This window comes from Sus scrofa, chromosome 7, assembly GCF_000003025.6.
Source record: "Sus scrofa isolate TJ Tabasco breed Duroc chromosome 7, Sscrofa11.1, whole genome shotgun sequence".
Taxonomy (NCBI): domain Eukaryota; kingdom Metazoa; phylum Chordata; class Mammalia; order Artiodactyla; family Suidae; genus Sus; species Sus scrofa.
In genome coordinates, this window is record NC_010449.5 from 3296894 (window position 1) to 3313943 (window position 17050).

General features: G+C 48.3%; 1 protein-coding gene across 1 annotated transcript in view; it reads left to right on the forward strand.

Moving 5' to 3' along the window:
- The window catches only part of FARS2 (phenylalanyl-tRNA synthetase 2, mitochondrial), a 363981-nt gene that overhangs the window by 103461 nt on the left and 243470 nt on the right, over positions 1-17050 (forward strand). Inside the window, 1 exon segment of the mRNA XM_021100131.1 lies at positions 7672-7803. Coding sequence (XP_020955790.1) covers positions 7672-7803 — 132 coding nt within the window.

Below are 17050 nucleotides of genomic sequence, written 5' to 3' on the forward strand. Positions count from 1 at the left end.
ATCCCACTGCCACCTCCCCATTACCCCCACTCCCCACCCCACAACCTTTACCTTCCATCCTCCTGCCTCTGCCCCATCCTCCAACCCCATTACCCCCCTCCCCACCCCCAACCTTTACCCTCCACCCCATTGCCACCACCCTCCAAGCCCCCTCCCCACTAACCTCACCCCCCACCCCCCTTACCCCCTCACCCCTTACTCCCCACCCTCCAGGGGCACTGCTGATGGGTTCTGTAAGCTCCAGAGCTCTGGTGGTTGCATTTGGTGTTGGGCCTGGTTGCACTTGTTGGGCCAGGCTGAGGACCAGCGCTGCCACAGAGATGACACCGGATCCTTAACCTGCTGTGCCACAGTGGGAACAGCACCATTTTGGAGATATTTTCATCAGGATAAGTAAGGTGCCAGGACTGTACCTGCTGTACCTCCTTGTAGGCGGTCGACACACAGGCGTCCTGGAAACCCTGGGATCTGTGGACGAGGGTAGGTTCCCTCTCTGCTTGGGTTGGAAGAAAAGCTCAAATTCTCCATCTGCTCTTTCCCTTCCCTTCGTCCGCTGCCAGCCCCAGCCCTGCGGGGCCCAGGTGATGAGGCAAGGTCGCTCATCTGACGTCGGCATTGCCGTGTCAACACCCGTCACCCTTGGTCTTCCCTATGCGCTTGATGAAGACCCAGCCTCGCATCGGTCCCGGGTCTGTGCTTTCTGCTCCTCCCTGAGCGGCTGCAGCCGTGTGAGGTTCGCAGTTGTGATCTGGCCCCTCAGCCAGGCCAGTGTTGCTGGCCAAGTCAGAGATGTCTCCCCTTGGGTCACCTGACCGTCCAGTCCCTTTTTGTGTCATTCCAGACTCTTCCCTTCTCACCACTCCGTTCCCTGTGTGAGGATAAGCGCACCTCTTTCCTTAGGGAAGTTTAGGGAACTCGGAGTGGGCCTGGTGCTCGCCTGGCCTCTGGTCCCCAGTCTCGATTCCATCTTATCATTTCCTCCAGAACCTTCTCCCTCTATTTCCAGCTTCCCTTCCAGACTCACCCCAGGGTCCTACAAACAGATGCCACCATTCAACTTTCCATCCCTCTCTGGAACCTTGCTCTCCTTCCTTTTTCTTTGTTAAAATTAATTAATCATTTCCTTTTTAGGGCCGCACCTGGGGTATATAGAGGTTCCCAGGCAAGGGGTCAGATTGCAGCTGCAGGCCTACACCACAGCCGCACAGCAATGTGGGATCCGAGCCGAGTCTGCAACATACACCACAGCTCACGGCAATGCCGGATCCTTAACCCACTGAGCAAGGCCTGCGATTGAACCCATGTCCTCACGGATGTAGTCGGTTCCATGTGTCAGGTTCGTCTCTGCTGAGCCACAGCGGGAAGTCTTTTCTTTGCAGCCACACATGTGCCCTGTCCCTTCCCAAGGCTGCTCAGCCCAGGCTGTGTTGATTTTAACTGAGTCTGTTGAGCTCACAGTTGACTTCGAAATGATAAAATCCAACAGATTGAGGAAAGTGTTTATCATGCTGAAGCTTCCTGTTAATTTTTAAACATGGCCTTTCTGAATTACCATTGGTGTCCGCTAAACTCAGTATTTTTTAAGGCGTTCGGTTTGGTAAGTTTCCACATGTCTGTGCACGGAATGTCAGCCCCTGTCAAGGTCATGGATGTGCCCCTCACCCTGTTCCCCTGCCCTTGACTTTTCTGCCCCCAGCACCCCAGGCCTAGGTAACCAGGATGAGCCAGCGCTCTGCTTTCTGTCAGGATAGATTAGTTTGCATTTTCCAGAGTTATGTTCTTTTTCCTGGCTGTTCCCTGGCTGTTTTCATTCAGCGTAATTGTTTTTAGAGTTTTAGATGCATGGCGCAGCCTGTGCCGATACGCCATTCCTTTTAGTGATGAGCAGTGTTTTAGCGGATGGATGTTCCACAGCACGCACTTCCGGATCCGCCCGTCGATGCATGTTTGGGTGGTTTCCAGGTTTGGGCTATTACAGATGAAGTGGCTGTATGTATTGTGAGCACGTCTTTATGTGGATGTGTGTTTTCACTTCTCCTGAGTAAATATGTGGGGGTGAAATGGCTGGATGGCAGGTATGTGTTTAATTTTGGAAGAAACCATCAGACTGTTTTCCGAAGTGGTTGAACCATGGACATTCCCGTTGGCAGTCTTGCTCCCCCTGGTGGCCAATACTAGGTAGGGCAGTCCTTTTAACGTTGGCCGTTCTCATAGGCCGAAGTGTAGGGTGTCTGATTGTGGTTTTAACTTGCGTCTTCTCATTGCCTAACGATGCTGAGTGTCCTGTGCTTCTTTGCCATCCTCATAGCTATTCTTTGGTGAGTCTTCACCCGTTTTAAAATTGCTTTATTTTCCTATTATTGATGTTTTTAAACTTCTTCATAGATTGTGGATACAGGGCCTACCTCAGAAATGTGATTTGCACACATTTTCTCTCAGTCTGCACCATGTCTTTTTATTCTGTTAACAGTGTTCCTCAAAGAGCAGAGGTTCAATCTAACGAATGAATTTTTTCTTTTATGGATGATGATTTTGACGTGGTTTCTAAGGAATCTCTCCTGACCCAAGACCATAAAGACGTCCACTCTCTTCTCCTCTCGAAGTGTTAGCGTTTTCAGTTTCATATTTGTGTGCGATTATTTTGAAAAACGTTATGTATGACGCGAGCCACGGATGGAAGTTATTTTGAACATGGATCTCCAGCTGTTCCAGAATGACTTGTTGAAATGACCCTCCCTTTCCCCCAACTGCCTTTGTACCCTTGTCTCGGATCAGCCGATGTATATGCTGGGGTCTATTCCCGGATTCTCTCTTCTGGTCCATTTATCTGTCATCTGTCTGTCTTGATGTCCTGTCTCTATTACAGTCGCTCCGTAATGCATCGTGAAGTCAGCTGAAGTCCTCCGACTCTGGTCTTCTTTCCCAAAGCTGTTTTAATGAGATGCTTTGCATTTATGTGGTTATTGATGTGGTTGGGGCTAAATGATCATTTTGCTGCTTACTTTCTGTTTATTGCATTTGTTCTTTGTTCTCTTTGAAATTTTGCTTTCTTTGGATTAATTGTGTTTCTTGTATTATTTCATTGTATCTATGTTTCGCTTGTTAGCTCTAACCTTTCCGGCATTTGTCCAGTGATGGCTTTACAACTGGCAGTGTAGATCTTGAATTTATCATAGCCTTTCTCCCAGTGATCTGACACACTCGCGGACCGTGTACAGACTTTACGGTATATTTTCATTTCTCCCTTCCTGGACTTTGTTCTGTTGCTGGCATATATTTTCCTTCCATATATGTTATCCCCTCCTAAATGCCTTGTGATTATTGTTGTTTTAAGCAGTTGATTAGCTTTTACGGATATTCAAACAGAAAAAAAAGGTCTCGCGTTTCCCCAGGTAGTTACCATGTCTGGCGCCCGTTGTCTGATTTCTGAGCGTGTCATTCTCCTTCTGCTTGAAGGGCCATCGTTGGTGTTTCTCCTGGGGCCAGTCTGCTAGACGCGCGCCTCTCGGCTCTTGTGAGGGTGCGTACAGCCCTCGTCTGGTCTTCGTTTGTGCAGCATCTCACTGAGGAAAGGATTCTAAGTTGATACTTTCCTCCTTTCAGCCCATGAAAGATACTGTTCCCCTCGCTTCTCGTTTGCATCGTTTCCTGGGAGACATCTACCTGCACCCTCGCTTTGGCCTTTGCCTTGGTCCTTCTGTACCTAATATCTTTTCTCTTCGACTGTTTTCGAAGTGGTTCTTTGTTGTTGGTTTTAAACAATTTGATTATGATCAGTACAGGTGCAGTTTTTTAAGACTTCTTTGGCCTGGGGTTGGTTGAGCTTGGGACCAGGGGTATATATTTTTCATCCAATTTTGAAATTTCAGTAAAGTATTTCTTCAGATATTTTCTCTGCCTTGTCCTCCCCTTGGGGACTCCAATTACATGTGTATTTGGCCACTTGAAACTTTTCCACGGTTCACTGGTGCTCTGTTCACTTTGCTTTCAGTGTTTCCTTTGGGTGATTTTCATGGCCTGTCTTTCAGTTCGCCAGTCGCTTTTCCCTGCAGTGTCTGGTCTGGCCATTTGATCCAGTGCTCGGTCTTCACCCCACTTTTGCTTCATTAGTGTCTTTTTATATCTTCACTATCTCTACTTAAAATTTCTTGTCTTTCCTTTAGCTATTTGAACATATTAAATATCACAGAGTTCCCATTGTGGTTCAGTGGTTAACGAATCCGACTAGGAACCATGAGGTTGTGGGTTCGATCCCTGGCCTCTCTCAGTGGGTTAAGGATTTGGCGTTGCTGTGAGCTGTGGTGTAGGTTGAAGATGAGGCTCAGATCTGGTGTTGCTGTGGCTCTGGTGTAGGCCAGCAGCTGTAGCTCCAATTGGACCCCTGGCCTGGGAACCTCCATATGCCGCGGGTGCGGCCCTAAAAAGACAAAAGACAAAAAAAAAAAAAAAAATCACCATATATATTTTAATGTCTTTCTCTACTAGTTCTCTCACCTGTGTCATTTCTTGCAGAACTGCTCCTTCTTTTTCTCTACTTGATGTTCTCTTTTTCCTTCTTTGCCTGCCCGGTAACCTTCTATAGGATGCCAGATGCTGTTAACTTTCCCTCGCAGGGGGCATGGCTGTCCTTGTATGCCTCGTAATCCCCCGAGCTTGGTTCTGGGATTACTCGGGAGCAGTTTGGTCCTTACGCCTTGTTAGGCAGGACCAGTGTAGGGCTCTAGTCTGAGGTTAGTTTCTCCCACAACCAGCTTAAGACCCTTCTTAATGCCATAACCGAGAGCCTGTGCATCGGGAGGTTTTCCGCGGGCTGCTTGGGAGCCTTTCTGGTCCTTGTCTGCTCCCGGCATCGTCCCTCCTAGTCCTTTTGTGAGGTCCGTTCCCTGGCCCGGGGGAGATGCTTCGCCACCCCTGCACCGACACACTCAGTGGTGCTGAGGGAGTGTCTTCGGCCCGTCTTCCAGTTTCTCTGTCTGGGGCCTTCTTCCCTCTTTCACTGTCCTACAAACTCTCGCCACGTCGCCTGTCTGGTCTCCCAGCTCTGCTTCCTCAGCCTGGGAAGCCTTCAGGGCTCTGACTGTTCTTCCCTGCCTGGCGAGTGGGCACAGTGTCTCTCTGGGATCTGTGTCCGTGGGTACCGACATCCAGCGTCCTGGGTGGCATTGTTGCATATATTCTGTCTTTAAGTGGGGTTTTTTTTAGTTTTATTTCATTTATTTTTTTGTCTTTTTTTTGGAGGGGGGGCGCACCCGCAGCATATGGAGGTTCCCAGGCTAGGGGTTGAATCGTGCAGCCACCGGCCGACACCACAGGCACAGCAACCAAGACCAGATCCGACCTACAGCACAGCTCACGGCAACGCCAGATCCTTGACCCACTGAGTGGGCCCAGGCATCGGCATTCTCATGGATTCGCGTCAGATTTGTTTCCGCTGAGCCCGGACGGGGACTCCTTTTTTAGTTTTTTTTTTTTTTTGAAACTGGGGGCTGGTGTTTTCCTTTTCGAAGCAGACAGTGAATTTTGCTGTCCTGGATCTCTTGGGGTATCCGAGACGCCCTCGTGGTAAAATCTCGGTTTGTTTTGTGCAATTACTCTTCTCTGGGTGACCCCGTGTTTGGTCCCTGGCTGGCTCGGCCGTCTTTCTCAGCCTTCACGTGGCTGGCGTTTGGTGTGCAGGTCGTGTTTGGTGGGGGATCTGGGTTCTGTTTTTCTCCTTGCTCGGCCCTCCTCCCTCCTGCCCTCCCCTCTGCGTCTTTCTTCTCCGTGTGCTTTTGCAGTTGGTTCCCCGAGCTCTGTGGGCTTGAAATCCAGAACGAGGTTTTGAGGGGAGCCCTGGTTTGGGGACGCAGCAGACCCGGGGTCCGTGGCTTAGCTCTCCGAGCCCACAGCCCTTCAGAGCCACAGCCCTCGGCTGTCCTGGTGATGACTTTTGTCTCCAGCTATTACCAGTGTGGCGCCTTCTTCCCTCCACGACTGTCGTCCAGCGTCCAGCCTCTCAGATGCCAAGCCAGCAGCCCGTTGTCCTGCCGGAGGCAAGTTCCCGGCGTCCCTTCCTGGATGTGGGCCCCGAGCCCGGCGACACTGCTTTCTCCTCTCTTCTTGTCTGCGTTTCTGTCCTGTTTCTGGCTGAGGGAGGAGTTTCTCTTCTCTTTGAATGTAGACGGTGCCATTTGGGTTCCCTTTTTTTTTACAGTCATAACTCTGGTGGCTGTGTGAGGGGGACAGGCAGGTGAGTGATGCTCTCCAGCACGTTCAGGGCACTTTGCCGGGCCCGCTGCGGCGGGGGCGGCATCGGGCTTTGCTGCCTGGCACTGGGATGGGAGTCCCATCTTGGCCGTCCCCAACCCGTAACCCTGGATGGGACACGCACCCTGGCGCAGCCGCGAGGTCCTTGTCTGTGAGACGGGGACCGTAGGGAGTCCCGTGCAGGGTTTTTGGCGGCCTCGTATCAGTAAAGGGGACGTGCGACGTACGTAGCGTCGCGCCGCTGTAAATCAATAAACCGCAGACGCGGATGACCTGAACACACGTTAGAAAGGTTTCTTTGTCTTCGTGTTTTTATAAAACCATGAGCGAGAGAGTTTCGATGGTGGCCTGCTTTTCAGTGATGTTCATTTTAAAAATCACGCCTCGAGTGTTTAGGTCCTTTACACGCTTTGCTGACGTGCCACCCAGACTCCGCGGTGAATGCGATTCTTATTTTGAACGGAGCCCAGCAGTGAAGGGTTGGGGTCGGTGGTTTTCCGGGGCTGGGGCGCTGGGGAGAGGAGCCGGGGGCGCTGGGCAGGAGGGGGCTTTGCAGAAGAAGGGAAAGATCGTGACGGAACGGAAGGCAGGTGGGGCACTGGCGGTGGTTTGTCCAGGGCCCGCTCTCTGGGTGTCCTCATGGTGGGCTTCCGGCTCCTGGGGGACCCCCTCCTCTGGCCTCTCTGTTTGTAGTGATTCTGCCCTTTGCAGGCTTTAATTGTTACGCATCCATCAGTCTTTTCTTTTGTTCAGCAATGTCTTTATTCACACGTGCCGTAGTTACGAGTGTTTATTGACATGCATCCTGGCATTCACCATGTCCCTGTTTTGGTTTGTCTTGGACGTAAGTATATTTGTCACTCATCTGTAGAAAAACTGTTTGGATTTTTTAAATACATAGCTTAGTTTAGCTGATCGTATTTTATTTAACCTTTTACGAGGTCTTATAAACTTAATAAAAACTAGTGTATTGATGGGCGTGAAAGTGGATGAGTTGACCCTAAATTAGTCATATTGTTGGTATGTTACGTCTGAAGGCCGATACGGTAAAACTCCTGTTTTCTTTACTCCGAAACGATGTCATTTTTCCCTTAGAGAAACTAGCAGAATGACTTGCTTTCCCATAATCTTGACCCAGTTTTTTCCTCTGCCAGGTGGTTGCAGAGGCTGACAGCTGATTGATTTGGTCGTAGAAGGTCCTGGAATCGCACAGAGGGTTTTTCTTATTGGAAAAGACATGCCTGGTTTTTCACCAGTTTTAAGATCTATTGCTTCGCCCTAAAGTGTGGCAGATGATCTTGTTTGCTATTTATTTTACTCAGAACGTGGTCATTGGTGTCATTAGCTGGAGGGCAGATTTGGTCACGAGAAAAGGGAAGACTGCCTTTAATGTGGGGTGTCTGGTTTTTTTTTGCATCTTTGCAGGACTGGACATCAGATGGGTGGACTGCTACTTTCCTTTCACTCATCCCTCCTTTGAGATGGAGATCTACTTCCACGGAGAATGGCTGGAAGTTCTTGGCTGCGGGGTGATGGAACAGCAGCTGGTAAATTCAGGTAGAAGAGCATCCACATTGAATCGCAGGCTCCCTCCCAGAGCCCTCTCTTCCCAGCTCACGCCATTGCCATGCTCATTTGCATCCACATTTGCATACGCCCCTAGGACCGCCTCCCCGTCTTTCTCTCCTTGCATCGCCCTCCAGACTCTTCTCTGGCTCTTCTCTCTGGAAGAGCTTAATCTATCACGTCTAATGGTGCGAAGGCGTCTTGGTTTTGGAGCTCTTCCCTGTCAGCGCGAGGTGTTGGGTTTGTACTTCGTGATTTCGTATTTGTGGGTCTGCTGCTTTGTAATTACCCGCAGGCATTTGATGCCTGTCCCGGGGAGCAGTTTGTCTTCCAGACTATTTAAGAACAAAGCCGGCGTTTAATCCTTTTTTGTTCCTACCGCCTTTGGAGCAGTGCCCCAAATCCAGCAGCTCTTTCGTAGATACGCTGAAAACACGATGTCAAGGTCCATGGGCCCGTGATGTTTGGTTGTTTGCCCCCCTCAGTGACGGCCCAGCCATCGGATGGGGTTCGTCTCATATTCGGTTCTACCCGTGCCGGGCGGTTCTGGAGAAGGAGCTTTCCAGCTTTCGCTGCAGCACCACAGCTTAATAACAATGATTATTTCCAATCATTTTAAATCAGATTTTAAGAGTTTTTCTTAAAAGTCACTATCTGAATGTAATTTAAAAAATTCTTTTTCAGAGTGTAACTCCCGACAGGGGTAGTTGGCTGAGAGCGGGCCTTTAAGTTAGAGGCTCAGGGCACAAGCTGTAGGCAGAGGGGACCTGCCATTGTATGTGTGTGTGTGTGTGTGTGTGTGTGTGTGTCCCATAGGACTCTTGCTCTGTGCCTGCGGGGGGCGGGTGCTGGCTCCAGTTCCGGGTTGGTCACGGTGCCTCCCGCAGCAGAAGGGAGAAGGCCAGGCCCTCTTGGTGATGAAGGCGTGTGGCGGGACCGGGGGGTTAGGGGACAAGGGAGAGCGAGACAGCAGACAGGCGGCTGTGAGGCGCAGGAGTCCGAGCTGCATGGCTGGGGCCCGGCCCCGTCCGCCCATGGATTCCTCTGCCCTCTGCTGAGCAGGGCTTGGGGGAGAGCCCAGCACAGCACCAGATGCTCCTCGGATGGTTTTCTGGTATTTGAAGGTCTGTCCTAGAGAAGAGGGAGCAGAGAGGTGGCCCGTGAGGGCCTGTGGGTAAAGGTTGGAGACCTGGCTTGAGTGTCTGAAGCACCAGGTATCCTTTGAAGTGGAAGCTGTGTGTCTTCAGGCAAGTTGCTTAGCCGTGCAGGTCTCGGTTTTCTCCTAGTTAATGTAAGCGCAGTGGTGGGTCTCGGTTTTCTCCTAGTTAATGTAAGCGCAGTGGTGGGTCTCGGTTTTCTCCTAGTTAATATAAGCACAGTGATGCCTCCCTCAGTGTTCATGAGGTTAGCTGAGGTGACTCGTGTTCTGTGCTTAGTACAGGGTCTGGCGCGTTGTATCCACTCTGTAAAAATTAATCTCTGATGCTACTATTTTTTTTTTTTTGAATAGAGCCATTTATTGACAGAGAGCCCCCTTAACTGGAAGTATTTGAACAGAGGCTGTCTTGCACGTCGTAGAAATGTGCGTGTGTGTGTTCACGTTATGGAATATTATTCAGCAACAAAAAGGATGCAGATTTTCTGGACTAGACATTGTATAATATTGTGCATGTACTCAGTGCCACCTGCATGTACAATTAACATGGTCAAAGAATTAAATTTTCAGTGAATTTTATTCTTAAGTGAATTTTATGTCACAGGACGGGGTAAACGGCGGGTGGTTCATGTAACAAAAAGGCAGGTGTTTTCAGCCTGGAGTCGTAAGAGAGAGGCAGTCGACCCTGCCTGCCCGAGGGGTGTTCTCACAGCGTAACCGATTTCCAACCCCGGGAACCAGCTCAGCGGGACGACCTCTCTGCTCTCAGTCGTCTTCGTATCCACGATGCTCGGCTGAGGGATTGACTCCGGAGGGAGTGAGAGTTCAGAGCAGCAGGAAGCAGGGAAGTTGGCTGGAGGTTTGTTCGTGTCCCTAATAGAAAACCCAGAGACGGGAGCAAGGAGCTAAGGGTTCATCCCTCCTTGAGTCGGAGCTGACTTCGCATACTTGCGTGGGGTTTTTGCTTTGCTTCGTTTTTTAGACAGAAGTTTTGAGGGAATCCTGGGCTCCCTTCCTTCCAGGAGCCGGAGGTGCCAGGGGCCAGAACTCAGTGAATCGGGGAGGGTCAGCTCCCTATCAGCTGTCACCTGGAATTGTGCTTCCTTGTACATTTCCAGCGTCCTTGATGGGTTTTGAGGAGGTTTTTTCCCACCTTGACTGGCTGAACGTGCTTCCCTGAAACAGGTTTCCAAGTCATGGTTGCACATTAATGCGACCGCCGTTCCCCCAGTTACATCAGCCGTGTCAGGCAATTCTTGGAGGACGTGGCAAAGTGAAAAAAAAAAAGAGAGAGAAAAGAAAAAAGAGATACCTGAGACGCAGAGATGTCTAAGAGATTCACCGTGGTGGGAGGGTGTGCTTTCCCTTGTTGGCAAAGGGTACCCATAAAATTTAAATAAAATTCCTCGCCAGAGAAAAAGAAGAGACAATTTCGTAAAAGAAATTCTGTGTGGGGTTTGCTACTTGAAGTTATCATGACAGACTTCTGCTCTGTAGTCTCCGGCTCGAATGTGTTTTGACATCTGTAGTTAAAATTCTTAAACTGTGTGCCTGGCAGTCGCTAAGCACAGACGTTACTGGCAAACACAGCTGACTTTCTGTTTTCTGAGTTCTTGGGCCATTGCTGGAAGCCTGGCTTCTTGCCCTTTGTCCCTCTGGTTCAGTTTGCCGTTTTTTTTCGTTTGTTTGTTTGTTTGTTTGTTTTAATTTTATGGCCACACCTGCCATCGTGGAAGTTCCCAGGCCAGTGGTTGAATCCGAGCAGCAGCTGTGACCTACGCCACAGCCGCAACCATGCTGGATCCTTTAACCCACAGCACTGGGATCAAACCCATGCCTCTGCAGCAACCCGAGCCACTGCAGCTGGATTCTCAACCCACTGTGCCGCAGCGGGAACTCCCAGTTTGCCATTCTTGCTGTCTTTCCTCCTGCATTTTCTCCCCTCCCCTGTTTTTTTTTTTTTTTTTTTTTTTTTTTTTGTCTTTTTAGGGCTGTACCCGCAGCATATGGAGGTTCCCAGGCTAGGGGTTGAATCGGAGCTGTAGCCACCGGCCTACACCACAGCCACAGCAACGCAGGATCAGCCGCTCACGGCAATGCCAGATCCTCAACCCACTGAGCAAGGCCAGGGATCAACCCCGAAACCTCATGGTTCCTAGTCAGATCCATTAACCACTGAGCCACAATGGGAACTCCTTTCCTCCCCTGTTTTTGTTTTGTTTTGTTTTTTAAATAAAACTTCCCCCAAACGATAAAATTGATGGTTGTAGATTTCCCATCTTTATGGTTCTTACTGAGGCGCAGCTACATGCTGAGGTAACTGGGGACCCCAGGAGCTGACGGAGGGGTGCCACCAGCAGGGCCCTTACCGTGTGCCAGCGTCTCACCCTCAGTGGTGCTTCCTTCCATTTGACTGGATGACGAGGCCCTGGGTGGACACTGTCATTACCCTCATTTTCCGAGCCTCAGAAAGGTGACCAGGATCAAATGGCTGGCATTTCGATGGCCCCAGATCTTTCTGACAGTGCCAACTACTGCGCTTCACGACCAAAAGGTAAACTGCCTGATTTTGAGGTGGCTCAGAATTCCTCTCAACTAAGTGGTTGGGCCCAACATGGAATGAAGAGCCGGAACCAAACGAAGCACAGCCGCCACCAAAACCCTCTTTGTGCTGTAGTTGTCCCCCCGCAGAGGGGCACTGCCCCGACGTGTGTTATCTTTGTGACAGAGCGCGTTTAATTAAAGGTGTGAGACTGGATTGCTAAGTTGAACAGGCAGCGACCGTGGCACGTGTGTGCTTTGTGCACAGAACGCGCCGTCCCCCAGAGAGCCGATAGCGCCTTCCTTCATTTCTTCTTCCTCACCCTGCATTCCGACTCCTTGGAGCTGCTGGTGGTGATGTGGGCGTGCCCACTGTCCTGACGACCGCGTGGTTTCTCCCTCGAGGAGGAGGTGTTTTGAGGACAGTACCGAATCACAGCTCCACGTGCCACGCCCTGGTTCCCACTGGGCTGACCCAGGCTGCCAGCGGTTTTCCAGGTGGACTCCGGAGCAGGAACCTCTGAAAACCATCCCCGGGGACTGTGGGCTGGCGTCGTGCCAGGAAGGCACTGGCCACGATTGAGTCCCTGTGAAATCTGGGAGACGGTACACAGGCCCGGAGCACCGAAGGCTCCAAAGTGGAAAATGACTTTTTGAAAGACAGAGAGTAACTTCTTTACTTCTTCATTAAAATTTAAACTTTGACTCTTTGGGGAAAAGCTTACAGTTTCCAATTTTAAGTAATCACTTTTTTGGTTCATTTGCCAACTATTTCCTGAATTCCTTCTAAGCCTATAGAAAAGCAAATAAGCATTGTCCCTGCCTTTGAAACTAGCAGCACCCGCAGACATCAAGTAGACGACAACCGCACCGTATGTGAGAGTTTGCGGCAGAGGTGCTGTGGGCAGAACGGGGAGAAGGGAGGGGGGTTGGAGAGGATGGTGCTGAGCCCTGGTCCTGGTGACCCTCAGGGTGGCATGGAGTGATGTGGGTACTGCATCCCAGAATAAGTTAGGGTCCCGTCTGCAAGGGGCTGCGTGCTTTGTCTTGGCTACGGGTGCCCCGTTGGCAGACGTAATGCTGCCTTTCCCGTCTCGGTGGAAGCCCGGTTCCAGTCTGTTCCTCTCTTTGGTAGCCAGTCTCTTCAGCCTCCGCACACATGTCTCCCATCCCCGGTTCTTGATCTAAGTTGGTGACCTTCCAGATGTTACACACGTGCAGACATACCGTTCATAAACTCAGCAGCTCTTCTGTGTGGCGGCCTGTGGTAGACGAAGGGGAAGACGCGTGGACTGGTAAGATGCGACCTCTCTCCGTAAAACGTGGAGTGAGGTGGCGAAGATAGAGCTTATGTGGGATGGGGCTTTGGGATACGTGACGAGGAAACTCCTCCGTCCTCTAGATCAGCGGCGGCGCCGCAGAGGACGTGGCATTTGGAATGGCTCGTAAACGGCGGTCCTCAGGTGTGAGGCTGGCAATCACCTGCAGGGCTTATTTAAGTGTCTGCGTCCAGAGAATCAACGGCTGTAGGTCCAGAGCGGGGATCGGGAGGTGCGTTTTAAACAAACACCCTGGATAATTCTTATAAGCGATCTGCACTCAGGCCGTGCTTTGCAAACCCTGTCTTTAGGATACATTGAATTTTTTTCCCTTAATTTTGGTAGGGTATAATTAAAGTATAATGCACTAGACACTTTGAAGTGTACAGTTTGGTCCATTTTTGACACATGTACGTATCCACGAAACTGTCTTCATAATCCAGATAATAAATAGTGGCGTTCCCGTTGTGGCGCGGCAGTTAAGGAACCCGGCTAGCATCCATGAGGACGCAGGTTTGATCCCTGGCCTTGCTCAGTGGGTTAGGGATCTGGCGTTGCTGTGAGCTGTGGTGTATGTCACAGTTGCAGCTCAGATCCTGTGCTGCTGTGGCTGTGGTACAGGCCGGCGGCTACAGCTCTGATTTCACCTCTAGCCTGGGAACCTCCATATGCCACAAGCGTGGCCCTAAACAATAATAATAATAATAATAGTAATAATAATAATAATAATAATAATAAAATATCTTCATCCCATGCCAGTGTTTCCATGTGCTCTTTTTACCCACTGATCTACCTCTGTCATTATAGCTTAGTTGGAATTTTCTAGAGTTTTAACATAAATGAAACAGCGTATGTGTTCCTTATGCTTTGCTTCTTCCCTTCAGCGTGGTGCTCTTGAGAGCTGTTGATGTTGTGTGTACCAGCTCATTCCTTTTTATTTTGAGTCTTGTTCCATCGTATGGCTATGTCTTCGTTTGTTTATCTGTTCACTGATGCATGGCCATTTAGGTGGTCCCCAGCCTTGGCTATTACAAATAAAGCTGCTGTGAATATTTATATAAAGGTCTTTGTGTGGACTTAGGGTGCCATTGCTCTGGACAAGAAACCTGGGAGTGGAGTATCTCATAAATGTCAGAGAGAGCAGTGTAACTGAGAATGTTCAGCTCTTCCACGGCTTCTGGGTTTTTTTGGTCTTTGTATTCTGTCAGATTCTCAGAAAAGAGTATTTGCATTTTCTGCTATGAATATGGTCTTGTCTATTTTGCTCTTTCCTTACATCAAATTTTCGTCACGTTTTTTGAAGCTATATTATTATACATTTTATATTAAATATATTTATACATACATGCTCACACTTTTACATCTGTTATGTCTTCTTTATGAAGTTGCCCCTTTTGGCATGAGATAGCCACCCTTTGCCCCTGTAATTCTGTTTTTCTTGATGTCTGTTTTATTTGTGTTAAAGTCCCATTCCAGCCTTCCTTACCCGCCTCCTCCGTTACCTTTATGTTGTTTTTATTATAGGTACTGTATCTACATACCCTGGAAACCACACCACACAGTGTGAAACCTTTTGCTTTGAACAGTCATATGCACTTCAAAGAACTTGAGGAAAGTAGTATTCTTTTATATTTAACTAGCTCTTTCCCGTTTCTCTTGCTTTTCCTTCATTCCCAAAGATCCGTGATTCCTTCTGGACTTTCTTCCCTTCAGTATGAGGACGCCCCTTCACATTTCTGATGGAACATGGCTGCTGGGAATGAGCTTGTTCACATGTTCCTGTGTCTGAGAATGTCTTCATTTTATCCTTTATCTTGAAGGCTGTTTTTATTGAGTGTCAAATTCTGGATTGATAGATTTTTTTGTTTCCTCAACAATTTAAACATGAGGTTTCCTTGTCTTCTGCTTCTGTGATTTCTGTGGAGAAACTCATAATCCCGTCAGCCCTTGTTCACTGGTAATGTGTTAGCTTTCTCTAGCTGCTTTCAAGATTTCTTTCCTTTATCTTTGGTTTTTCTTCAGAGTAATTTTAATGTGTCTTGGTGTGGTTTTCTTTGAGCTTATCTGTTTTTAGGCTCATTGAGCTTGGATCTATAAATTTATGTCTTTGATCAGTTTGGAAACGTTTCTGGTCATTTTTTCTTCAGATAACTTTTCTGTCTCAGTTGCTTCCTCCTCCCCTTCTGGAACTCCAGTTACACCCATGTTAGATCTTTTGATTTTATTCCAGAAGATCCCAAGACTCTGCTCATTTTCCCCCTGTCTTTTCTCTCTGTTTTTCCTGCTGGATAATGTGTGCCGCTCCGTCTCCATGTTCACAGATTCTTTCCTCTGTCATTTCCACTCTGATGCCTTGGTCATCAAATACCTTTTTTGTTTCAGATTTTTTTTTTTAAGTTTTAAAATTTGACTTTGGGTCCTAATTGTTTCTAGGTTTTTTATTTTCTTCTGAGAGTTCCTGTATTTTCATTCCTATTAAGTATGTTTTTCTTTACCTCATGGAGCATAGTTATAATAGTTGCTTTAAAAATATTTGTCTGATGGTTCCAATATCTGGGTCATCTCAAGATTGACTTCTATTGAGAACTGGTTACATTTTCCTTGTTCTTTGCCAAATAACTTTGAATTGTATGCTGGATATCGTCAGTGGTAAGTTATGTGCACTCTGTGTCCTATTATAATCCTGCGATGGCTGTTTCAGTAACTGGTCACCCTAAGGTCTGGGTCTTAGTTCTGACCTGTCCTATAGGCAAGTGATTCACACCTCAGTGTGTCTTTGAGATGCTCATTTTTTTCTGCCCTGCACATGTATGTCCTGATTCAGAGGTTAGTCTAAAACTGGTGTGAAGGCTGCAAATCTCAGTTCAGTTTCCTCAGCTGTTGCTGCACTGGTGTGGGCATGTGCTGTGCCTGCTTAGCTCAGGGGTCTGGCTGATGCTTGAGCAGGTAGAATCAGGACATCCCCACCTGAGCTCTCTCTCCTGCAGCTCATAGGAATTCTACCTGTGTGCAGAAAGACGGGCTTCTCTTCAAGTCTTAGCTGCCCATGATGTTATACTGCTCTACAACTGGGGCCCATCTTTGGGGCAAAAAAGCATGTGAGAAGAAAAACAGAGAAACAAAAAGGCATGAAATTCGTGCTGTGTGAATCCCTCCTCCAAGTTTTGACTCTCAATCAGAATTTTCCTGTTTGTTTACTTTTCATAGTGCCTGTTCTATGCACATGTCCAGTTGTAGTCAGAGTCCGGGAGAGTGGGCTCATGGCCTCATAGTGGACTCGAACTCCAGGTTGGAGTGTGGAGATGCTCTGGGAAAAGGGATGCTTGCATGACTTAACTCTGTGGTGCCAGAGCAGTGTGGTGGGCGTATTGGTCCCAGTGGATGTTAGTCCGTCCACTTTGTGAATTGGAATTGAGCATAGTGAATGTTGCAGGTAATGAGCCGGTTGTGACTGTCTGAGGTCAGGCAGACTCTGGCTCCTTCCCTCTCCCTCCCTTTCTTTCTCCTGCTCTTCCTCCCTTTTCTCCATCCTCCCAACTCACCTCCCTTCCTGTAAGTCAGTCTTGGCCCTCTTAGTGCCCTTTCAGAAAAGCAAACAAATGCTCCCAGCCTCGTGTGTAGGTTTTACCTTGTAGTTCTTCCTCGTGACATATTTTCAAGCTGTCAGAATGGAGACGTCTGTTCAAATATTTACTTAATAACTTCTGTCCTTTTTCCATTTTCAAAATGGATAATGAGATGGAGACATTTTTTTCCTAGTATAAAAGCAATCTGGGAGTTCCTGTCGTGGCTCAGTGGTTAATGATCTGACTAAGAGCCATGAGGTCTCGGGTGTGATCCCTGGCCTTGCTTAGTGGGTTAAGGATCCGGCGTTGCTGTGGCTGTGGTGTAGGTTGGCAGCCATAGCTCTGATTGGACCCCTAGCCTGGGAACCTCCATATGCCATGGGAGCGGCCCTAGAAAAAGGCAAAAAAAAAGACAAAAATAAACAAACAAATAAATAAATAAATAAGTAATAAAAGCAATCTGTCATCTTTGAAAAAAATTAAGAAAATAAAGTATAAAAAAGAAAATAAAAGTAATTTCGTTATCACAGTTAAAACTTTTTAAATATGCATGTGTCATTATTATGTTTAAAATCATATGTATTTTGTAAAAATAGTCACATATTTTTTTATATTGTGCTTTTGTCACAACAAATGTGACATGAGTGTCTTTCCTT